General features: G+C 46.6%; 1 protein-coding gene and 1 long non-coding RNA gene across 3 annotated transcripts in view; one reads left to right on the forward strand and one right to left on the reverse strand.

The window, feature by feature from the left end:
- The window catches only part of bcl10 (BCL10 immune signaling adaptor), a 53059-nt gene extending 31987 nt beyond the window's left edge, over positions 1-21072 (forward strand). The window contains exons 2-4 of one of the 2 annotated variants that reach the window (XR_012100991.1): positions 5386-5671; positions 14769-18521; positions 18575-21072. Coding sequence is in view for 1 of the 2 variants with exons in the window: in XM_073062511.1 (XP_072918612.1) it covers positions 5386-5671; positions 14769-15139 (657 nt within the window). In the remaining variant the exon portion in view is untranslated. Of the gene's footprint in view, positions 1-5385; positions 5672-14768 lie in introns of both variants that reach the window. The other variant, XM_073062511.1, reaches the window with a different exon arrangement.
- Positions 16469-25608, reverse strand: part of LOC140736686 (uncharacterized) — a 53412-nt gene continuing 44272 nt past the window's right edge. Inside the window, exon 3 of the long non-coding RNA XR_012100992.1 lies at positions 16469-16575. This is a non-coding gene — a long non-coding RNA (uncharacterized lncRNA). The remainder of the gene's footprint in view (positions 16576-25608) is intronic.

A 25608-nucleotide genomic window follows, 5' to 3' on the forward strand; every position in this document is an offset into this window, starting at 1 on the left:
GCAGCCAGTGATGATCTCTGCTGACCTGGCAGCTCGCTGGAGTTGTTGTATATTGTGGGAGGATGCTGCTCCAGACCAGATGGCGATGGCTGACGTGAGGATGCTCTCTGTGATGGCAGTGTAGAATTTATCATCTTTGTACATATATGTCACCCTGAGAACACTGAGATTCATTTTCTTGCGGGCATACTCAATAAATCATTAAAAGAATAATAACAATAGTAGACTCAATGGAAGACTGCACCAACTTGGATGTTCAACCAAGGTGCAAAAGATTCAGATTCAGTTTATTGTCATTTAGAAACCACAAATGCAATGCAGTTAAAAAATGAGACAACGTTCCCCCAGAATGATATCACAAAAGCACATGACAAAACAGACTACACCAGAAAATCCACATAACGTTTGGCAATCCCCAATCCAGAGTCCGGAGAGGCTGCTGCATATTAATATTGCGCTACCGTCTTAGCGCGTTCCCCGGAAAGGAGCTGCAATCCCATCAGACGAAATAAGACCAAAAACGAAAGCTACAAGACCTGCACAAAACCACGTAGTTACAACAGTGCAAACAATAGCATAATTGTTTAAAAAAAACAGACCATGGGCACAGTAAAAATAGTCCAAAGATGTTAAAGGATTATAAGTTCAAAAGAAATCACCACACAGTTTCCACAAGTCCCCAGGGTCCCGACAGACTCGCCATCCCACGCCGGCGGCAGAAGGGAATATCCCCACTATGGATTTCCACGGCGCCGCCCGACTCAGCCTCGCAGACGCAGCACACAATGAAAGCGACCTGACCGCAGCGGACTGCGAGTCCGTCAAACCTCCGAGCCGACGACCATCCCCTCTGGCACAGCTTCTCTGAGCACCATCCTCTGCCGAGCGTACTAAGACGGCCCCACCAACGCCCATCAGCAATGCGACCCCGAGGACTGGGGGCCTGTTCTTCCCAGCAGAGTCCCGGAACTCACAGCAGCAGCAGCAATGAAGAAGGTCTTCCTGGAGATTTCCCGATGTTCCTCCGTGCTCCCACATCCGTTTTCAATTGATTATGATTGCGCACGGCACCCCACTTCACAAATAACAGATAATCAGTTCCGGAGTGGCTGCTGCAAGCTGCGTCGCACCGCCATCTTGGAATCTTGAAAAAAGACAACAAACTGTGCAAATACGAAAAGAACATCAAAATAGTAAATAAATAAGTAACAAATATCAAGAACATGAGATGAAGAGAGTGAGTCTACAGGTTGTGGGAACAGTTTAGTGATGGGGTGAGTGAAGTTATCCCCTCTGGTTCAGGAACCTGGTGGTTGAGGGGTAATAACTGTTTCTGAACCTGGTTGTGTGGGTCCTGAGGCTCCCACACCTCCTCCCTTAATCACTTATTATCTACATGTCTATGTTAGCATGGTGGCTAGCAGGACATTATTACAGCTCGGAGCATTGGAATTCTGAGTTCAATCCCGGCATCCTCTGTAAGGAGTTGTACGTTCTCCCCATGACCACGTAGGTTTCCTCCAGGTTCTCCCACAGTCTAAAGATGTACTGGTTAGTCAGTTAAGGTTCTTATTTTTATTGAGTTTCAATGTGGAGTAGACCCTTCTGGCTCTTTGAGCCACACCACCCAGAAAGCCAATGATTTAACCCTAGCCACAGACGCAGAGCCAGTTTGGGAGCCCAATGTCTGTAGGCCACAGTCACAGAGCCATTTCAGTGCTGAGGCAAGTGCACAGTCCAGGAGCCTGATAGTTGTAGGCCACAGTCACAGAGCCATTTCAGTGCTGAGGCAAGTGCCAGTGACTGGAGGTGCCCAATTGTTCAATTTCTGCTGGAATTCGATCTTTAGGGAAATGTCTGAGTTTGATTTTTATGCAAATATGCTGTGAGTGTTTTAAGGCTGGTTATTATTAGAACACTAAAAAGTTTTTGACAAGAACAGGCCATTCAGCACAACAAAGCATGCCGCATTCCTCATCGGATTTTGTGTTTTGAAGGTGACTTCCTTAATGTCACGAGAGAGTTAATTTACTGTTGGCTCAGAAAATGGATTTAAATCGTCTTGGGAAATGTATAAAAAGGAAGCTGCATATATTATGTTGAGTATAAAAAGAAATTATCGAGCAGATGTTACACGAGAGAGGAACTAGGTGAATGTTTCAGGTCAGTAACTTGTCAGACTTCATCTCCCTCCAGAGTTCTCATTGGAAAGGCTGTCCACAGGAGTCATTGAAACTTATCAAATGTTGAATGGCCTCGATCAGCCTTTCTCAACCATTTTGCCTTGGAGGAACCCATGAAATAATTTTCAGGTCTCAAGGAACCCCTCCATAAAAATTATTAGATCTACAGCTCATTGTGCGTTAGCGTGATCAGTGATTTGTAGAAATAATGATCCAAAAATAATTGTCAATGCTCTTTTGAGTAGAGAATGAATTTTTTAGCCAACCTTTCTTGAAAAAACAGGTAGTTAAGCTTAGCTTACCTATCTTGAAATTAATTTTTCTTTCCCTTTCATAAATTTTAAAAACTCATAAGGATATCATAATAAATTTCTGCCAAATAACTGGTTTAAGCCTAAATGGGATTAAATTTTTCTAAAGGTAGGCTTTGTAGGTTTAATTTGAATCATTGTAAATTGACTTTTTGACAGTGTTGAATAGTAAAGTTACTAAAAAGCAAAAGCAATATGAATAAAAATATCACCTAAGGCACAATTTTATACAAAACTTTGAAAAAACATTTTCTTACCAAGTGACATGATCAGGCTTAAATATAGACCTAGCTTCTGAAATCTGTGCTTGTTGTTTGCCACAGACTAGGCCCAGTGGAATAGGACAACTCAGATCACTAGTCCATGGAAAACCCATTGATAGCAACTTTCATTGTAAAGACGGACTCTTTTTGTGTCTGTTGTTGCACTAGAACAGTGAAATGACTCAGAAGATTGTAATTCTTCATCACTAACCTTATCAGAATTGTCCATAGGCCCAGGCCTAGAATCCTCCTCTGCACAAATCGCCACACTGGACCAGCTTGAGAATGAAACTTTCCCTCCGATCTTCTACTACGCCAGTAGAGTTTGTTTGCTCTTTTAAGTCAGTCAGTGGCACGTTGGGGGAAGTAATTCGGTAGGGGAAGGCTGATGTCACAGCCCAAGTCATGCGATTCCATTCAATGCTCGGAAAATGCACTTCACTCTCCTCGTCATCCTACCGTCCTTCCCTCCGTGCAATACAGTGCTCACCAATTATCAGCAGCCTCCCCTACCTTGTGTCAGTAACTGAGGAGGGACTCAACCAAGTAAGCAGGATTCTACTGCGCACTGCCATACTGGGCTGAGAGACCTCTAACGAGGTTGCTAACAGTGCTTCTCGGTCACTGCTCAGCACTGCGAGCACGAGCATCGCGCCAAGTTCAAAAAACAATCTTTATTCTTTTAAATCACGATCTCTTGCAAGACCCCTAGTTGAAAACCCTGGCCATGGTAGGACGAACTTGGAGAGAATATATCCATTAGTTGGAGGGTCTAAGACTAGAGGACACAGCCTCAGAATAGAGGGATGTTCTCTTAGAACAGGGAACAGAGATGAGGAGGAATTTCTTTAGCCAGAGGGTGGTGAATCTGTGGAATTCATTGCCACAGCCAGTTGTGAAGGCCAAATGAATGGGTGTATTTAAAGTGGAGCTTGATTGGTTCGTGATTAGTCAGGGCGTCAAAGGTTGTGGGGAGAAGGCAGGGCAATGGGGTTCAGAGGGAAAATAAATCGGCCATAATGGAATGGTGGAGCAGACACCATATGCTAAATGGCCTCATTGTGCTCCAATAGCTTATGGCTGTATGGGACCCTTGTAATTTACACCAGTGCTATGGATGCAGTCATCATAATGCCTTACGAAGGACTGTGTGGCGCGCCACTCCTCACACAGACAGTAAGTGGCTGTTGACTCACAAGGAGTTCATCCGCCCTCTGACAGGTTTTGCTTTTAGTCCTGCTGGGTGCCTGTACACCCTCCTCCCTGGTTAACTGAGTGCACCGGGGGGGTGTCGGTTGAGTTGCCGACAACCCAACCCAAGACAGGTAGTACTGGGCTACGTGGTACCAGTGGCAAGGCAGGGCCTTGACCTGACTCCACCCTGAGCAACCTGCCAGCCTAGTCATCACATGGGAGGAGGAACCCTGGGTGCCCTCCCAAGACTACGGTCAACACACTCCTAGAAGATAGCGGCGTGGCTAATGTAGATGAACTGAACACGCTGATGAGGGAGAGGGAAGAGTGGAGAGTCCGTCATTGTGCCCGCGTCGGCCCCCTAGGCCTGAGTGGACGTAGTAGTAGTTATGGATGCGAATGATAGATAGATAGATAGAATGCACAAGGCTTGGTCAAAATGTTTGTGGATGATATGGAATTAGACAGTGTTAATAGTGAAGAAGGTTACAGTAGATTACAGGGGGATCTCGATCAGTGAGGGAAATGGCAAATGGATTCCAAAACAGGTAAGTATGAGGTAATGCAGTCAAACCGGCATAGGACCTATCCGATGAATGGTAGGGCTCTAGGGGGTGTAAAGTAACAGAGGGAGGAGGCATTTAAGAGACTCCTATAGGCACACAGATGATAGACATGGAGGATGATGTGGGAGGGAAGGATCTTCCTTTATTTGTTGGTATACAGTGCAGAACAGGCCCTTTGAACCATGTCACGCAGCAACCTTAGACCAATCATAATGACCAATTAACCTGCCAACTGGTACATGTTTGGACTGTGGGGGGGAACCAGAGCATCCAGAGGAAACCCACACGGTCACAGGGAGAATGTACAAACTCCTTACAGGCAGTGATGGCAATTGAACCCCAGTCACCTGTACTGTAAAGCGTTGTGCTAACCACTATGCCAATGTGCGCCTTTTTGGAGTAGGTTAAAAGGCTGGCACAACATTGTAGTCTGTAATGCTCTTCTTCTGTCAGAGGGAAGGGGAATGTCTGGAATTCTCCACCCCAGAGGGTGTGGAGATTGGATCACTGGGGTTTAAAGAGGAGGGAGAAAAGAGTTTGATAGATCAGGGGACTTGGGACGATGGAGAACTGGCTCAAAAAGGAAGGAGTGTCCTGGGATAGATCAGTCATGGTCACACTGAATGGTGGGGTAGGTCCAAGGGGCTGAGTGGCCTCCTCCGGTGTTGTATTTTTTTTGTTCTTGTAGCAGTGAAGGTTCTCAAAAGCTGCTGCCATAAATGTGCATGGATAAAAATGGGTCACTGTCCAGGAGTGGGAACTGTGTGTATTCACGAGTGTAAATGTGTGTAAATGTGTATGTATAAAAATGGGTCACTGTCCAGGAGTGGGAACTGTGTGTATTCATGAGTGAACCTTGTGTTTATAGACCCTCGAGAAACTCCGCCCATATCTGTGTGATAAGCTCATCGCCGAACGGCACTTCGATTACTTGCGAGCAAAGAAGATCCTGTGCAAGGATGACACAGAGGAGATCTCTTACCAGGTATCGAGCAGGCGAAAGGCAGGAAAGCTTCTGGACCACCTCACAGAGAACCCCAAGGGCCTGGACACTCTCATCTGCTCCATCCGAAGGGAAGGGACGCAGAACTTCCTGGTGCAGAAGATAACGGATGAAGTTCAGAAAATCAAAAACGAGAAGCTATTCCAGAAAGGTAAATCACTCGACCTCGTTCTCTCTGGCATTGGTCAGAATCTAGTCTGTTATCACCATGAAATTTGACGTTTTACAGCTGCAGAACAAAGACATGAAAATTACAATGTGTTACAAAAGTGCAAAAGGCTCAGGTGACCAAGCTACTATAGATAACCACTACGTGTCTAAAATGTTTCCACAGTGCTGTAGTAATTTTATGCATTGCACTATACTGCTGCAGCTAAAAAAAAACAAATTTCATGATGTATGTGAGTGATGATAAACCTGATTCTGATGTGGGTCTCTACTGTGGACTGAGAGTGGGAAGGGGGCAGAGAGAGGGGAATCATGGTTGGGGAAAGGGGAAGGGAGAGGTGAGGGAGCAGGAAGCATTAGAGAGACATTCTGTAATGAACAATTAACCAAACGAGCCCTGGTGTCTCAGGGCTGGGTGTTGCGACTGTGCTATCCCCTGCCCCTGCCACTCCTTCTCTGCTACCTGTTCCCCCCTGTCCCCCCGTGGCACTCCACCCTCACCATTCCCAACATCCTTTGCTCCTGCCAGATTTACAAATTCACTCTCCAGTCCACAATGACAAATAGTATTGTGCAAAAGTATTAGGCACCCTGATTTATATGTCACGAGGGGGCATGCAAGCTTGATTTCAAAGTTTGGATAGGTACATGGGTGGGAGGGGTATGCTGGGCTCTGGTCCCAGTGCAGGTTGATGGGAGAAGGCAGTTTAAAAGGCTTGGCATGGACTGGATGGGCCAAAGGGCCTGTTTCTGTGCTGTACTTTGACTATCTATGTGCCTAAGAATTTTGCACAGTACTGTATGTAAATAAATACTGTAAAAGAGGGTTACAAAGGTCATGTTCATGGGCTTATAAACCATTCAAAAATGTGATGACTGAGGGGGAGAAGCTGTTCCTGAATCTTCGGGCTCCTTGTACCTCCTGCACCAGTGCCACAGCGGGTTAATAAAATAAAATAAAAAAGAGAACAGGAATAGATGAGATTCAGATTGTTCGCTTATCACACACACACGGGAACACACAGTGAAATGTGTCACATGTGTTAACAACCAGCACACCCAGGAATGTGCAGGGGCTGCCAGAACGTGTCACACACATTCCAGCACCAACATAGCATATCCACAATGCTCAGTAGAACTACACAAACAACAGCAAAACAGCCCCTTTTTCAACCCCCCCAACACACACACACACACACACACCACCCTCTCCCCTGCCACACTGTGTACACTGACCACGGTGCTAAGCTAACAAATCCCACTGGCCTGAACATAGTGTGTATCTCCTCCATTTCTTGCCTGTCATGTGTCTGCCGAAAAGACTCTTAAATGCCTCTGTGGTATCTAGTTGCAGCAGCACCACAGTTGCAGGTATCCACCCCGTGTTAAAATAGCTTGCCCTGCACATCTGATCACATTTCCTGCACTTGCTTTAAATGCAAACTCTCTTGCACTTAGGTGGTGCAGTGTAGTGTTCAGTAAAATGCTTCACAGTACCAGTGAGTTTTAATTCCTGCCATGGTCTGCAAGGAGTTTGAGTGTCATTTATTTATTTATTTTTAAATTTACTGCTAAGGCACAGAATAGACCCTACCAGCCCTTTGAACCGTCACCCGATTAACCCCTGCATAACCACAGGACACTTTGCAATGACCAATTCACCTACCTGCTGTGCATTTGGACTGTAACAGGAAATTGGAAAACCCACACATTCCACAGGAAGGACATAAAATCACTCCTTACAGAGGAAGCTGGGATTGAACTCCGAACTCCGACACCCCGACCTGTAACAGCGTCACGCTAACCACTACACTGCATGGTGCCCGTGTTCTCTCCATCACTGCGTGGGTTTCCTCCGGGTGCTCTGGTTTCCGCCCACAGTCCAAGGGTGTTCACATTGGGCTTAGTAATTTGTGGGCATGCTGCATTGGTGTTGGAAGTGTGATGTCATTTGCAGGCTGCCCCCCTCCCAGCACATCTACAGACTGTGTTGGTCGTTGATGCAAATGACACATTTTACATTACCTCGCATAATATTACAAACCTCTATCAGATCTCCCCTCAGCTTCTGCTGCTCCACAGAAAACAACCCAACTTTGTCCAAACTCTCCTGATATTATATACTATATATTCCATAAGATTATAAGATATAGGAGCAGAAATAGGCCATTTGGCCCATCAAGTCTGCTCTGCCATTCAATCATGGGCTGATCCAATTCTTCCGGTCATCCCCACTCCCCGGCCTTCTCCCCATACCCTTTGATGCCCTGGCCAATCAAAAACCTATCTATCTCTACCTTAAATCCGCCCAGTGACTTGTCCCCCACAGCCACTCACGGCAACAAATTCCAGATAATCCTGGCAGCCCATTCTGGTCCATAACACCACAAGGCAGTGGAGCAGAATAAGGCCATTTGGCCCATCGAGTCTGCTTCGCCATCCATTTTGGCTGATTTATTATCCTCTCAACTCCTTTCTCCTGTCTTCTTTCCATAATCTTAGCCCTGACTAATTGAGAACCTATCAACCTCTGCTTTAAATATACCCAGTGACTTGGCCTGCACTGCCATCTGTGTTGATGAATTTCAGATTCACTACCCTTTGGCTAAAGAAATTCCACTTCACCTGTGTTCTAAGTGGACAGCCCTCTAATCTGTGTGCTCTCTGATCCGAGACTCCCCCACTATAGGAAACATCCTCTCCATATCAAATCCATCTAGGCCTTTCAATATTTGGAAGTTTTCAGTGAGATCTTCCCCATTCTTCTGAACTCCAGCGAGTACAGGCCCCAACCATTCTCTGTCTATAAGCCCGGCACAACTCTTTAAACCATATATGTCAAACTCAAGGCCCGCGGGCCAAATCCGGCCCGTGGTGGAATTATCTTTGGCCCGCGAGATAATATCTAATTACTATTAAAGCTGGCCCCAGTAATCGAAGCGCCTATGGCGTATGATATGGCTAATGCTGAGTTTATTCAGGTACCAGGTTTTCAGGGTTTTTAGTGTTTATTCGGCAGTCTTGCTCGGCAGTCTTCTTCATAAGAAATGGAATTTGTAAAGTGAAACACTTTGTAGTTATAGCAGAGACTGAGACACATGAGAGCAGGCTGAAAAAACGGAGGCAACGAAAGCTGCGATCGCACGCGTCCGACTGATCCGGCCCGTATGAAGCTGCATTTTGCTCAATCCGGCCCGTGACCTAAAATGAGTTTGACACCCCTGCTTTAAACTCTCCCCATCTCTGCCCTTTTGTATTTGGAATTTCAACCCTGGGTAAATGATTCTGACTACTGTAACTATGCCTCTCATAGTTTTACAAGCAAAGAACATCTCTCTGCATTTCCTGGAAATTTGAGCTACTTCTGCCCCCCCCCCCCCCCACTACATTCATTGTTTAGATGGGTTTCAGCCAGTCAGTCAGATGAGTAAAGTCTACTGATACTGATAAAACTGCAGCTGAGCTCCTGAGAGATCTGCATTGTTTGATGTTCAGTTCCACATTCTTGACTTGGGATTGCTGTGTCTCCTGGGAGTGTAACACACACAGAAAATGCTGGAGGAACTCAGCGGGTCAGGCAGCATCTATGGAAATGATTTCAGGCTGAGACCCTTTGTCAGGACTGGGAAGGAAGAGGGAAGAAGGCAGGGCAGGGGAAGGAGGACAAGCCAGAAATTGATAATGTGACACCTGGGTACGCAGTAAGAAACTGAGAGGTGATAGGTGGAAAAGGTAAAGGGCTGAAGGAGGAATCTGATAGGAGAGGAGAGTGGACCATGGGAGAAAGGGAAAGAGGAGGGGCACCAGGGAGAGGTGATAGGCAGGTGAGGAGGAGGTAAGAGACCAGAGTTGGGAATAGAAGAGAGAAGGGGGAGGGGATAAAATTACCAGAAGCTGGGAAATCGATCTTCGTGACATCATGTTGGAGGCTACCCAGAAGGAATATAAGATGTTGCTCCTGCAGCCTGAGAGTGGCCTCATTGTGGCAGAAGAGGCCACGAATCAACTTGTTGGAACAGGAACAGGGATAGGAAGTGAAATGGTTGGCCACCGGGAAATCCCCACTTTACCCTTGCTCCTCTTTGTTGATGATGCAACCAAATCCATTGGTGGTGTGAGAGCTTTCTTAACCCCATTCAAAAAAAAAGTCATACAGCATGTGTGGGTCAGAGCAGTAGAACACCGCTTTAGTGCACCGGAGACCCTGGTTCAATTCCTGCTGCTCTCTGTCCATTCTCCCTGTGGCTACATGGGTTCCCTCCAGGTGCCCCGGTTTCCTCCCACATTCCGACGTTGTACAGGCTAGGGTTGGTTGGTTATGGGCTAGCTCTGTTGGTGTGCTGACACTCGCTGGCCGCCCCCAGCACAACCTTAGATTGTCAAGACGTACAAAAAAGCTGGATAAACTCAGCAGGTCGGCCAGCATCCGTTGAAAGGAGCAGTCGTCAGGAGACCTGACGAAGGGTCTCGACCCGAAACGTTTTTGTACGTCTTGATTTGACCACAGCATCTGCAGTGTACTTTGTGTTTACAACCTTGGATTGTGTTGGTTGTTCATACAAACGATGCATTTCACTGTATCTTGTGATGTTTCAACATACATGTGACAAATAAAGCTAATCTAATCTAAAGCAGTCCCTTCAGCCCACCTTCTCCATGCTGTCCCATCTACACTATTTCTCATTGACCTGCACCTGACCCATACCCTTGGTAATTCAGATACTGGTCCAGGTACTTGTTCAATGCTGTGAGGGTCTCTGCCTCCACCTCCACCTCAGGCAATGAGTTTCAGATTTCAACTACCTTCTGGGGAAAAAAATTTCTCCTCACATCCCCTTTAAACCTCTTGGTATAATTAGTAGGTCCGGCTGGTGGCGCAGTGACATCAGCGCCGGACTCCAGAGCAAAGGTTCCCGGGTTCGAATCCAGTCAGGCCGCTCCCGGTCACGGGTTGAGTTTCGAGCTCATAACTCGGCCTCGTAAAAAAGAACACTGTGCTGTGAGAAGGACGTGGGGGACCATCACAGAATCTTTCCTCCAAGACAACCACTTGGAAAAAAAAGTGGTCGCCAAGTCTCTGGCACACAAAATAAAAAATTAGTGGACGGTGAAGGTCAGTACAAGATCTAGTCAGCTGGTACGGTGGACAAAAGGTCTTTAACTTGGGGAGTGCTCCTCGTGGGCATGAGTCTCCCCACCATCAAGGCCATCTTCAGAAGCTGATGCCTCAAGAAAGGCGCATCAATCGTTAAGGACCATCACTATTTGAATCATGCCCTCTTCTCATTGCTACTAGGGAGAAGGTACAGGAGCCTGAAGATACTTACTCAGTGTTTTAGGAACAGCTTCTTCCCCTGATCTCTGACTTACTGTCTGTTACGCCGCTGGTATTTAGGGCAGCAATGAAGGTCTTCCATCACTGGTGGTGTTCAGGGCTTCCTCTGTCAGTAGCTCAGTTTTCACTACTGCCAGTCATGCAAATCCTGGGTGGAGACCCAGGAATACCGTCACACTCAGATGTAGAAGGACTCCTCATTGCTGTTTCTGTAACAACTTTATTTTACCAGTCGGGGTTGTCAGCCCTGAGCTGAACCCCCGAACCTGGAGGACCAGTGGACCACTCTTAGTCTGGCCTCTACCCTTTGGCCTGTCTGGCATAGGTGACCCTACCAAGAGCCAAAGAGTAAAGGCCTGACTCCAGCCGGGATAGCTGTCCAGCTCATTGAGGCACGCCACCTGCAAACCACGGCAAGGCTGTGGTCCTCTTGGTCCATCTGATTTCTGAACAGACAATGAACCCATGAACACTGCTTCGCAGCTTTGCTCCCTTTAGCATCACATTTTTAAATATTTCACATTGTCATTCATAGTAATTTTTATGGATTGTACTGTACTGTGGCTGCAAAACAACAAATTTTCATGACGTATGTCATTCTGATTCTAAATCAAGTGTGCAGTGAGAAGTTAAACCAGGCCAGGACTTACACAATGAGTACAAGTCACTACAGACAGCAAGACCTTGGGTATGAGGATACAGTTCCCTGGAAGTGGCCACACAGGTAGACACGGTAGTGAAGAAAGGTGCCTTCATTGCTGAGGACATTGAGTACAGGAGCTGGGATGTCAAATTGTAGTTTAGGCTATATTTGGGATACTGTGGACAGTTCTGGTTAGCACACTATAGAAAGCGTGTCCAAGAGGCGTAGGAGATATTCTTGGGAATGTTGCTTGGATTGTTAAGCTTGCTGATAAGGAGAGACTGGACAGGCTGTGATTGCTTTTCCTGCAATGAAAGATGCCGAGGGTAACCTGAAGAAGGTTTATAAAATTTTCTGGAGTGTAAGGCCATAAGAGATAGAAGCAGAGTTCAGCCCATCAAGTCTGGTCCACCATTCCATTATGGCTGATTTATTATCCCTCTTAATCCCATTCTCCTGTCTTCCCCCTAAAAACCTTTGACACCCTAACGAATTCTGGGCAGTTTCTAGAGTAGGTTACATGGTCAGCACAACATTGTGGGCCGAAGGGCCTGTAACGTGCTGCAAATTTCTGTTCTATGAATCAAGAACCCTTCAATGTGTCTATGAAGGTTCTCAGTCATCCAGGTCAATGTATATCAGGCAGTAGTGAATCAAGGCAAATGGACTTGCTACGTTGACGTTTCGCCACTCATCCGAGAGGCTTCTTCAGTTCTGATCCATGGTGGGTAGTTTTCCGTTTATAAACTCTGTGAGTTGTTCAAAGGTATGTTAATGACCTGGGGGTCATTAAGAGTCATAGAGGTAATGAGAGCATCATTAGTCTTTTCTTCCAACCTCCACAATGGCTGGTGGCAATGAATTCCACAGATTCAACACCCTCTAGCTAAAGAAATGCCTCCTTTAAGATTGGGCGACACAGGGTAGGAAAGTCAAAAATAGGGGGCATAGTGGGTGAGAGGGGTTCAAAGGGGCAACTTTTCCTACAGAGGGCGGTGGGTATAAGGATGATGCCAGAGGAAGTAGGAGAGGTGGGTACAATTCATTCATTCATCATGTGCCATGTCGTATGATGTGGGTGATCATGATCTTTCCATGACCATGATTGTTCTTGCAAAGCTTTCTACAGAAGTGAATTGCCATTGCCTTCTCGTGGGCAGTGTTACAAGACGGGTGACCCCAGCCGTAATCAATTCTCTTCAGAGATTGTCTGCCTGGTGTCAGTGGTCACGTAACCAGGACTGGTGATGTGCACCAACTGCTCATACGACCATCCACCACCGGCTCCCGTGGCTTCATGTGACCCTGACCAAGGGGGCTAAGCAGGTGCCACACCTTGCCCAAGGGTGACTTGCAGGCTAGCGGAGGGAAGAAGCACCTTACACCTCCTTTGGTAAAGATGTATCTCCACTCTGCTACTCACCGGTGGCAGGGCACAATTGCAATGCTTAAAAGACTTGAACTGGTACACAGATAAAAAGGATTTATCAGAACAGAATCAGGTTTATTATTACTAAAACAGAGCCATGAAATGTGTTGTTTTGCAGCAGCAGTAAAGAGTAAGACATGAAAAATCAGTGCAAGTTACAAAGTTATATAACTGGGGCAAATTAAAAGGAATAATGAGATGGTGTTCATGGACCATTCAGAAATCTGATGGTGGAGGGGAAGAAGCTGTTCCTGAAATGTTGAGTGTGTGTCTTGAGGCTGCTGTACCTCCATCCTGCTGGAAGAGGGCATGTCCTGGATGCTGAGGGTCCTCAGTGCCTCTTAAAGATGTCCTCGATGGTGGGGAGGCTTGTGCCCATGATGGAGCTGGCTGTGTCCAAGGCCCACTGCAGTCTGTTGAGATTCTGTGCATGGGAGCCGCCATACCAGGGGCTGATGCAGCCAGTCCGAATGCTCACCACGGTATTCTTTGGTGACATACCAAATCTCCTAATGAAATCTAGTTGCTGGCGTGCCTTCTTCATGATTGTTTCAGTAAGTTGCACCCAGAGTAGATCTTCAAAGATGCTGACACCCAGGAACTTGAAGTTCATCACCCTTTCCACTGCTGACCCTGTAAAAGGACAGCCCTTTAAACAGCACTATCGTATCTGTGTACCACCCACTGTGTAAAAGCTCTTGCCCCACACATCTGATTTAACCCCCCTTACCTTAAAGCTAATGTATTTGATAATTCAACCCTGGGGGAGGGGAGGGGGAAGAAAGGTTATTTCTGTCTTCTCTTAAGCTTGCCTCTCATAATCCTATAAATCTCCATCAGATCTCCCCTCAGCTTCCGGCACTCCAGAGAAAACAACCCGAGTTTGTCCAGCCTCTCGTTACGACCTCTCTAATCCAGGCAGCATCCTGCTGAACCTCTTCTGCACCCTCCCCAAAGCCTCGACGTCCTTCCTGTAATGTAGTGACTAGAACTACACCCAGTACTCCCAAGTGTGGCCTGACTAGTGTGTGATTTGGCTGCAACGGGACTTCCTGACTGATGAAGGCAGGCAAGTGGTAAACTTTCTTTACCACCATGTTGACTTGTGTAGGTACTTTCAGGGAGCTGTGGATTTGCACCCCAAGATCCCTCTGTACGTTAGTGCTCCTTAAGGTCCTGCAATTTAGACTATAGGAGGTTACAGGCTCTTCATCCCACAGTATTGTGCGGCCCCCTTTAACCTACTCTAATCTTAATCTAACCCTTCCCCCCCCCCCCACATAGCCTCCATTTTTTCGATTAACTATGTGCTTCTCTAACAGATGTCAAATGTCCCTAATGTATCTACCTCTACCTCTGACATCCCCCCCTATACTTTCTTCCAATCACCTTCAAATGATGCCCTCCGGTACTAGCAATACGAGGCAACCCTTTGTGTACTGTTCCCCTTCCTCTTCCATTGGTCTTCCTGGAGTGCAGCAACTGACATGAGAATGCATTAAAGGCCGCTTGCCATTTCTCTGCCCAGATCTCCAGCTAATCTATGTATTGATGTGTCCGTTGACTATCTCGTCCTCACTGTCCACAACTCCACCCAATTTGAGAATGTCTGCAAGCGTTCTAACCCTGTGGCACGTGATTGCTAACACTGGTTTTATTCCCTTTCGTTGCAGGAGTCTTCTCAAGCAGCTATGACCCAGCGGAAGACATGTCCAAAAGAAACAACCTCTCCAGGTTCTACTCGACTGACTCCAATAGTTTGAAGGGGATGGAGGTGAACATTCTGTGTCACCCGGAGGGGGAGTTCAGTCCTGAGCCGTCTGCCTCGCCCCTCCTCTCCCCTTTGGATCTACAGTCCACCTCGTCGTTGGATAACACTGCAATGATGAGCAACTTGGAGACCATGGCCACGACATTGACTCTGCCCAGACCAGGGGAGCCTGGAGCTCCGCCTCTCCCCCCCAAACTCCAGACGGAATCCACGGGAGCCTCCAGCAGCCCTAGTGACTCCGAATTCTTGCCCCTGAGGTCTCGCTCCCCATGACCCATCACGGCCCTGACAAGAGCAGAGGTTTTTCGAAGGTCTGCCGTGGATTGTGGGGGAATGGAGGAGTGAGATTACGTGGTTTGAATTCTCATGGTATTCTCTGTATCTTCATTATATTTTGGTTCAGAACCACACAATTTCTTTCTTTCTTCTTTGGGATTTTGGTTGTACTGAGGGCCAACAACTGCGGTTTGGGCTGCCTATCCACCCCGTCCTGGCAAGGATGGCTTGACGTTGCTCGGAAGCACCTGGGTCTTTGGGGGCAGATGAGTGCCTGCGGTCAGCGTTTCCTCATCACAATGTCTACCCATCATCCACAAGTCTCTGGGGTGTGGGGAACTGTTCGCCATCTCACTTGATCACCTCAGCATCAGCTATACTAAAGAAACTGATCCTGTCCAGGACAAAGAGACCAGAAGACGAAGGAGCAGAATTAGGCCATTCAGCCCATTGAGTCTGCTCCACCATTCCATCATGGCTGATTTACTCAACCCCATTCTCCTGACATCTTCCTGTAACCTTTGGCATCCTGATTAATCAAGAACCTATCAACCTCCGCTTTAAATGTACCCAGTCACTTGGCCTCGACAGCCACCTGTAGCAAAGAATTCCACAGATTTACCACCCTCTGGCTAAAGAAATTCCTCCTCAGCCCTCGGGTCTTAGACTCCACCACTATAAGAAACACCCTCTCCACATCCACTCTATCTAGGCCTTTCAATATTCGATAGGTTTCAATGAGATCTGACCAATGCGAGCATAAGAGTTAAGCCCAGAATCCCATTCCTCGCCACCGGTGCACCGTGGCTGCAGAATGCGCCACCTACAAGATGCACTGAGGTCACTGTCCCGGGTTACCACAGTCAGCCATGTGTACTGTCAGCAGGAGCATGTGGGGAGGGAGGTGGGGCTGAGACGCCTTCCGAAGCTGCTGCAGCCTTCGGGGTGCAATTTCCAGCGTTTAGACCCAGTGAAGGTGAGAAAAACAGTGACACTTTCCCCTGCCAGCGGGGGAACGTGTGGGTGGTGGGGTCCCTCTTTGAAAGAGGCCCCGGCCCTCCCCACGGAGCTGAGCTGCAAGTGGTTCAGGTGGTTCCATTTATGATCAGTGAATGTAACTGGAAATCCTCACTCTTCGCAGACATCTGCAAAAAACAGAACCCTTAGTGTCTGTCTCTCTCTCTCACAGAGACATCACCCATTTCACAGCAAATGGTGGGGGGGGGGGGAGAACACCAATGACAGTCACTGTTATGATGTTTGTCTGCTGGGTCACATTTTATTCCAACTCCAGAATTGGCAGCAAACTCTTCCTCCCCCCCCCCATTGAAGGAACATGATCACTCAACTACGGAGACTTCTGTTCGTCACAAAATCCTGATGTTCCTCAGTCGGCAGCACCACCATGGAATCTGTCGTCCACAGAGGCGCACCTGGAGAATGAAGGAAAACAGCTGTTTGGTTGGTGAGCTCCAAGAATGGGAATTCATCTCTGTGAAAAACTGTAGTTTGAGCGTCATTACAGATCAGGGACCTCTGACTCAACCCCAGCCACCTTGAAAAGGAAAGAAGAGACATTTAAAGAGAGGAATTTAAGCTGCTTCACAGATGAGCTCGAAGTGGCAGCCATTTGGTGTCATCTTAGCTCCGCCTACCTAGTGCTTATCAAATGGGAATTGTGAAGAGTATGTGGGAGAACCTCAGACACCCAGGCAGAACGAAGTTTCAGTGCGGAACCCTATACCTGGGGTCTTGTGTAGGCGACAGGTGGGGTTTCGGAGGGGAGATTCGCCCGACGTGTTAAGATCTGTGTTGGTGCGAGAGATGACAGCCTGATGTGTCTTGTGGGGTCAGAGTTTCAACCCAAAACATTAGCAACTCCTCCCCGCACTCAGGTGCTGTTTGAATTGCTGATTGTGTGTTGCTCTACATTTGCAGTCCCTTGTTTCTCCAGGAATTCCAAATTAGAGCATAGAACACAGGACATTAGAGCACAGTACAAGCCCTTTGGCGCACAGTGCTGTGCTGATTTTTAACCTTCTCCAAGATCAATTTAACCTTTCGCTCCTACGTTGCTCTCCCATTTTTCTATCATCTACTTGCCTCTCAAAGTTTCTTCAATGTCCCTAACGAATCTGCCTCTACCACCCCTGGTAGAGCGTTCCATACACCACCCAGTCTCTGTCTCTAGCATGTTTCCTGTACTTTCCTCCAAACAATTTAAAATTATGCCCCCGTGTATTAGCCACTTCCATCTTCTGGTGACCAGTTGATCAATGCCTCATCATCTTGTACAGCTCTATCAAGTCACCTCTCATGCTCCTTTGATCCAAAGAGAAAAGCTCGAGCTCATTCAACATATTCTCATAAAACATGCTCTCTAATCCAGACAGCATCCTGGTAAATCTCCTCTGCATCCTCTCTAAAGTTTCCACATCCTTCCTATAATGAGAGGGCCAGAACTGACACAATACTCCAAGTGTGGTCTCACCAGGGTTTCATAGAGCTGCAACATTACCTCACAGCTCTCGAACTCAGTCTGCCAACTAATAAAGGACAGAACCCCGTACACCTTCTTAAACACCTGTCAACTTGTGCAGCAACTTTGAGTATCACACACAAAATGCTGGGAGGAACTCAGCAGGTCAGGTAGCATCTATAGAGGGGAACAAACAGTCGATGTTTCGGGCCGAGACCCTTCATCAGGACTGGAGAGGAAAGTGGGGGGAGGGAGAGGCGGACAAGCTAGAGGGTGATAGGTGATGCCTGGGGGGTTAGGGAGGAGATGATGTGAGAAGCTGAGAGGTAGAAAAGGTGATTACTGCTGCATTTTTCATCCTGTATATTCACAGTTGAAAGAATGAGCAAACTTCCTGGCATGTACTGATGGTGTAACCTGTCTGGACCTGTTTGAGGTTGGGCCTCATGAATGTTTCATGATTCATTCACAGAAGATCACAGCAATGAGATTTCTGTCACCAGCACATAGTTTCATAGAAAAGTACAGCACAGAAAACATTCCATTCAGCCCATCTAGTCTGTGCTGAGCCTACTCCCATGGAACTGCACTGGGACAGTAGCCCTCCATACCCCTACCCTCCATGTACCTATCCATTACCTCTCTTAAATATCTGGCAGCACCAATGGAAATGACTAACCAGCAGACATTTTGGGCCAAGAGCCTTCTTCAGGACTGGAAAGAAAGGGGGAAGATGTCAGGATAAGGAGGTGGGCTGAGGGGAAGGAGCATAGCTGGAAGGTGATTGGTGAAGCCAGGAGGGTAGGATAGGTAGAGGGCTGTAGAGGAAGGAATCTGATCAGAGAGGAACGTGGACCACAGGAGAAAGGGAAGGAGAACGGGCACCGGGGGAGGTGACAGGCAGCTGAGAAGATGCTGAGCAACACAAATGCTGGAAAAACTCAGCAGGTCAGGCAGCATCTATGGAGAGGAATAAACAGTCAATGTTTCAGGCCGAAACCCTTCAGCAGGACTGGAAAGCAAGGGTTCTCCTTCCTTTGTCATTTCTGTAATGTCTCTTGTGGGCTCTAGATAACCCAAAGTGTTTTGCCACGTTCTCTTGCCTTCTCCCTGTAGCCTTTGACGCCCTGACTAATCAAGAACCTATCAACCTCTGCTTTAAATATACCCAATGACTTGGCCTCCACAGTTGTCTGCAGCGATGATTTCTACAGATTCACCACTCTCTGGCTAGAGAAATTCCTCATCTCTGTTATAAATGGATGTCCCTCTATTCTGAGGCTGTGCCCTCTGGTCCTAGACTTTCCCTTCTATAGCAAATATCCTTTCCATATCCACTCTATCTAGCATGTGCCCAACACACCACAGTCTCCCTGGGTCCATGTCCAAGTACATTGGTGGGAGAGGGTTGGAGAGCAATGGGCCAAACATGGGGAGATGGGACTAGCTCACTGGGCATGGTTAGCATGGGCAAGATGGGCCAAAGGGCCAGTTTCTGTGTCAAGACTCTAGAGCAGGAACAATGCTTTTCTCTAATGGAAAAAAAGATGTGTGGATTGTAAAGATGATATCAATGAACTAATGAGTTAGAGGAACTCAGAAGGTCAGGCAGCTCTATAGAAAGGGATAAAATGTCACCATTTTGAGCCAAGATCCTTCCTCAAATGTGTATTCATTTTCACAGATGCTGGCTGACCTGCTGAGTTCCTCCTGCATTTTGTGTGTGTGTGTTACTCTGGATTTCCAGCATCACTTCTGTAGATCAGATTTTGATGTCCTCAGTGCTCGAACTGCAGTTTTTCTGTTGTTAACTCCCCGCCAGGGCGGATGTGAACGAGGATATCATTTTCCCACAGCAGGGACAATTAATTGAGTCTTTATTTGGATAACTAGAATTCTCTTAATGTTTAATCACTGTGACATGCTCCAAACCAATTGGTCTCTGGCTGAATTTATAGTTGTGTCACTAAATACTTGAATTCAGGAAGCAGCCTTTCTTGTCCAATATTTGTGAAACAGCGGCTTCTGGTATAGTCAGCTCTCCCCAGCATGCTGCTGTGAATTAAATGTGCCCTTGTAAGATAATGCATTACCCCTGGTTCTACCCACCCACAATCTAATTATCGTCGGAACCTGATCTGAAGGAAAGGAGCTTTTCTTTTAAATGTAGAGACACAAGACACAATGCTCTTCTGGCCCAATGAGCCACACCACCCATCTTAACCTGGGCCTAATCACGGGACAATTTACATTTAACCTTCTGACCTGAACGTCTGGACTGTGGGAGGAAACCGTAGCACCCAGAGAAAACGCACGCACGCACGCAGGAATTGAACTCCGAGTTCCAAGGCGCTGAACTGTTGGAGTGTTGCACCAACTGCTACGCTACTGTTCTGAGGCATCGTTTCGCAAACAGTTGGTTCGGTAATGAAGACGCAGTTTTCAGCCCGAAACATCGACTGTTTATTCCCCTCCATAGATGCTGCTTGATCTGCTGGCCAGCACTTGTGTGTGTGTTACTTTGGATTTCCAGCATCTGCATAATCTCTTAGGGCTGTACAGGAGCAGGCCCTTCAGCCCACAACATTGTGCTGAACCAATTCAATTAGTAATCAAATTGCCAATTCATCTCATCTATCTACACAATGTTCATATCCTTCCATTTTCCTCACACTCATGTAGCTATCTAAACACCACTTAAAAGTCCCTAATGTATCTGTCTCTACCACCACTCCAGGCACCCACCACTCTCTGTGTAAAAACACTTGCCCCTTACATCCCCTTTGAAATTACCCCCTCTCACCCCAAATGTATGTCCTCTAGTATTTCACATTTCAACCCTGGGAAAAAGATCCTGTCTGTCTACAGTATCTATGCCTCTCATAATCTTATAAACCTCCATCAGATCTCCCCTCAGCCCCTGCGACTCCAGAGAAAACAACCCAAGTCTGTCCAACTTCTCATTGTAGCACACTCCCTCTAATCCAGGCAGCATCCTGGTGAACCTCTTCTGCACCTTCTCCAAAGCCTTGACATCCTTCCTATAATGCAGTGACCAGAACTGTATGCAGTACTCCAGATGCAGTCTAGCTAGAGTTTTATAAAGCTGCAACATGACTTCCTGACTTCTGCACTCAGTGCCTCGACTAGAAACGGGTTACCAGAACTGTCACGTATTGTGTTTATTTGTATGTGTATGTTTAAAGTTTGTGAAACCACTAAGGGTTGCTCTAACTTAGTCTAAGAATTTCCCGTTGACCTGTAGCATAAGTGGCTAATGATGTGGTTGAGAGTTAATAATGACAGTGGAAATTTTCTCACTGCTATCAGTCACTACTTGTATGAGTTCTGTGTCATGTATCGATTAACAATCATCTGCATTCTACACAATGTGTCTAGTCAAAGGGTGATGGGATTTAATTTGTTAAAATAAACATCTCTTTTTACCAACTCTTAATTTCCATATTTCCTTGTTCATTTTCCTCTGGGAGTTTTCTACAGTCATCAGCTACTGCTCTCGATGGGGGCTCGACCATGGATGTTGGGTCCACACTGTCTATATGATACACAAGCCTGGCCAGTACGATATGGAGAGCAAGCCGTTGCCCGTGTAGCGAGCTCCCCCTCTCCACTCAGCTGATGAACGGCAGAGACCGATACAGTTGGGCACCAGCGGTGTCACAGGAGTTGCCAGTCAGCGTTGAATGTGATGTAGACTGTGTTAGGGGCTCCCGCTTCAGGGTTTACTCCCGAAGACTTCCCCATGAGTGGTATAGGCGCAAGGCCGCGGAGGCTTGAGGTCGGAGTTTTCTTTCTTCTAGATGAGCCCCATCTGCCCAGATACTCTCACTAAATTTCCCCAACAAGTTTCTAAAGTTTAAAGAAGAACAATCTTTTGTGATTACAGTATGCCTCTGTCTTCTGACTCAGATGTTAAATATTTTGTCCTTGTTTTGATTTTGTGACTGTTATCATTGTCTCACAACTCCCTGAGATCCCCACATTCACTCCCAGCCACTTGAGCACTTCAGATTTGGCAGCTGACATTGACAATTGTACAGCAGTCCTGTACAGTCAGAGTCATACAGCACAGAAACCGACCCTTTGGCCCAACTGGGCCATGCTGAACAAGATTGCTTTCTATTCTAATACCGATGAAAGGCCTCGGCCCAAAACAGCAAGAGTTTATTTATATCCACAGACGCTGCCTGACCTGCTGAGTTCTTCCAGCACCTTGTGAGTATTGCTCTGGATTTCCAGCATCTGCAGAATCTCGTGTCTATCCATGTACCTGTCCAGGTGTCGTGCAAATATTGTGAATGCACCTGCCTCCAACACTTCCCCTAGTAACTCGTTGCACACACATACCACCATCTTGGTGTAAATGTTGCCCCTCAGGTTCCTATTAAATCTCTTCTCTCTCATCTCTGCCCTTGAGTTCTTGATTCCCAAACCCCGAGAAAAAGACAGTGTATTCCCCTTGTGATTTTATACACCTCTATAAGATCAGTCCTCAGTCTGTTGCACCTCAATGAAATCTGCTTATCCTCTCTCCAAAACCCAATCCCTCGTCCATAAGACAAAGGAGCAGAAGTTGGCCATTCGGCCCATCGAGTCTGCTCCGCCATTTCATCATGAGCTGATCCAATCACCCCTAGTCTCATTCCCCTGCCTTCTCACCATAACCTTTGATGCCCTGACTACTCAGATACCTATCAATCTCTGCCTTAAATACACCCAATGACTTGACCTCCACTACCGCCCGTGGCAACAAATTCCACAGATTCACCACCCTCTGGCTAAAAATTTTTTTTGCATCTCTGTTCTGAAGGGGCGCCTTACAATCCTCAAGTCATGTCCTCTCATACTAGACCCCCCCACCATGGGAAACAACTTTGCCACATCCACTCTGTCCATGCCTTTCAACATTTGAAATGTTTCTATGAGATCCCCCCTCATTCTTCTAGACTCCAAGGAGTACAGTCCAAGAGCAGTCAAATGTTCCTCATATGTTAACCCTCTTATTCCCAGAATCATTCTAGTGAATCTTCTCTGAACCCTCTCCGTCAGCACATCCTTTCTTAAATAAGGAGCCCAAAACTGCACACAGTATTCCAAGTGAGGTCTTACCAGTGCCTTATAGAGCCTCAACATCACATCCCTGCTCCTATACTCTATTCCTCTAGAAATGAATGCCAACATTGCATTTGCCTTCTTCACCACCGACTCAACCTGGAGGTTAAACTTAAGGGTATCCTGCACGAGGACTCCCAAGTCCCATTGCATCTCAGAACTTTGAATTCTCTCCCCATTTAAATAATAGTCAGCCCGTTTATTTCTTCTACCAAAGTGCATGACCGTACACTTTCTGACATTGTAATTCATTTGCCACTTCTTTGCCCATTCCCCCAATCTATCCAAGTCTCTTTGCAGACTCTCTACTTCCTCAGCACTACCGGCCCCTCCACCTATCTTTGTATCATCAGCAACTTAGCCACAAAGCCATCTATTCCATAATCCAAATCGTTGATATACAACGTAAAAAGAAGCGGCCCCAACACGGACTCCTGTGGAACACCACTGGTAACCGGCAGCCAACCAGAATGGGATCCCCTTATTCCCAATCTCTGTTACCTGCCAATCAACCAACGCTCTATCCATGTATGTAACTTTCCTGTAATTCCATGGGCTCTTATCTTGTTTAGCAGCCTCATGCGCGGCACCTTGTCAAAGGCCTTCTGAAAATCCAAATACACAACATCCACTGCATCTCCCTTGTCTAGCCTACTTGTAATTTCCTGAAAAAATTGCACTAGGTTTGTCAGGCAGGATTTTCCTTTAAGGAAACCATGCTGAGTTCTGCCTATCTTGTCATGTGCCTCCAGGTACTCCGTAACCTCATCCTTGACAATCGACTCCAACAACTTCCCAACCACCGATGTCAAGCTAACAGGTCTATAATTTCCTTTTTGCTTCCTTGCCCCCTTCTTAAATAGCAGAGTGACATTTGCAATCTTCCAGTCCTCCGGAACCAGGCCAGAATCTATCGACTTTTGAAAGATCATTGCTAATGCTTCCACAATCTCCACTGCTACTTCCTTCAGAACACGAGGGTGCATTCCATCTGGTCCAGGAGATTTATCTACCCTTAGACTATTCAGCTTCCTGAGTACTTTCTCTGTCGTAATTGTGACTGCGCACACTTCTCTTCCCTGACACCCTTGAATGTCCGGTATACTGCTGATGTCTTCCTCAGTGAAGACGGAAGCAAAATACTTGTTCAGTTCCTCCGCCATCTCCTTATTTCCCATTACAATTTCTCCAGCATTATTTTCTATCGGTCCTATATCTACTCTCACCTGCCTTTTACTCTTTATATACTTGAAAAAGCTTTTAGTATCCTCTTTGATATTATTTGCTAGCTTCCTTTCATAGTTCATCTTTTCCCTCTTAATGACCTTTTTAGTTTCCTTTTGTAAGCTTTTAAAAACGTCCCAATTTTCTGTCTTTCCACTAATTTTTGCTTCCTTGTATGCCCTCTGCTTTGCTTTTACTTTGGCTTTGACTTCTCGTCAGCCATGGTTGCATCCTTTTTCCATTCGAAAATTTCTTCTTTGGAATATATCTGTCTTGCACCTTCCTCTCACTTCTCACATAAACTCCAGCCACTGCTGCTCTGCTGTCCTTCCCGCTAGTGTTCCTTTTCAGTCAACTTTGGCCAGTTCCTCTCTCAGGCCACTGTCATTTCCTTTACTCCGCTGAAATACCGACACATCAGATTTCCGTTTCTCATTCTCAAATTCACAGAGAACTCAATCATGTGGTGATCACTGCCTCCTAAGGGTTCCTTCACTTCCATTTCTCTAATCACCTCTGGTTCATTACACAATACCCAATCCAGTACAGCCGATCCCCTAGTGGGCTCAACAACAAGCTGTTCTAAAAAGCCACCTCGTAGACATTCTACAAATTCTCTCTCTTGAGATTCAGTGCCGACCTGGTTTTCCCAATCCACTTGCATGTTAAAATCCCCTACAATTATCATAACACTGCCCTTTTGGCAAGCCTTTTCTATTTCCTGTTGTAATTTGTAGTCCACATCACTGCAGCTGATTGGAGGCCTGTAGATAACTGCCATCAGGGTCCTTTTACCCCTGCGATTTCTTAGCTCACCCCATGAAGATTCTGTACCTTCCGATCCTATGTCAACTCTTTCTAATGATTTAATAACATTTCTTACCATTACAGCCACGCCACCCCCTCTACCTACCTGCCTATCCTTCCGATACACCGTGTATCCTTGGACGTTCAGCTCCCAGAGACAAGCATCCTTTAGCCACGTCTCAGTGATGGCCACAGTATCATACCTGCCAATCTGTAACTGTACAACAAGATCATCCACCTTATTCCTTAAGCTGCGTGCATTTAAGTATAACACCTTCAGTCCAGTATTTGGTACTTTTTGCATTGATTGCACCGTAACTCATCCCAATGGCTGCAAATTTGCTCCATCACCTGCCTGTTCTTCCTGACATCCTTACTGCTCACTATCTTAGATCTATTTCTGTTTTCCCTCTCCTCCGCTCCATCATTACGGTTCCCATCCCCCTGCCAAATTAGTATAAACCCTCCCTAACAGCTCTATTAAACCTTACTGCCAGGGAAGGTCCCCCTAGAATTCAAGTGTAACCCGTCCTTTTTGTACAGGTCACACCTGCCCCAAAAGAGGTCCCAATGATCCAGAAATCTGAATCCCTACCCCCTGCTCCAATCCCTCAGCCATGCATTTATCCTCCACCTCACTCTATTCCTATTCTCACTGTCGCGTGGCACAGGCAGTAATCTCAAGATTACTACCTTTGTGGTCCTTCTTTTCAACTGCCTTCCTAACTCCCTGTAGTCTGCTTTCAGGACCTCTTCCCTTTTCCTACCTATGTCACTGGTACCTATATGTACCACGACCTCTGGCTCTTCACCCTCCCACTTA

This window comes from Hemitrygon akajei, chromosome 12, assembly GCF_048418815.1.
Source record: "Hemitrygon akajei chromosome 12, sHemAka1.3, whole genome shotgun sequence".
Lineage (NCBI taxonomy): Eukaryota > Metazoa > Chordata > Chondrichthyes > Myliobatiformes > Dasyatidae > Hemitrygon > Hemitrygon akajei.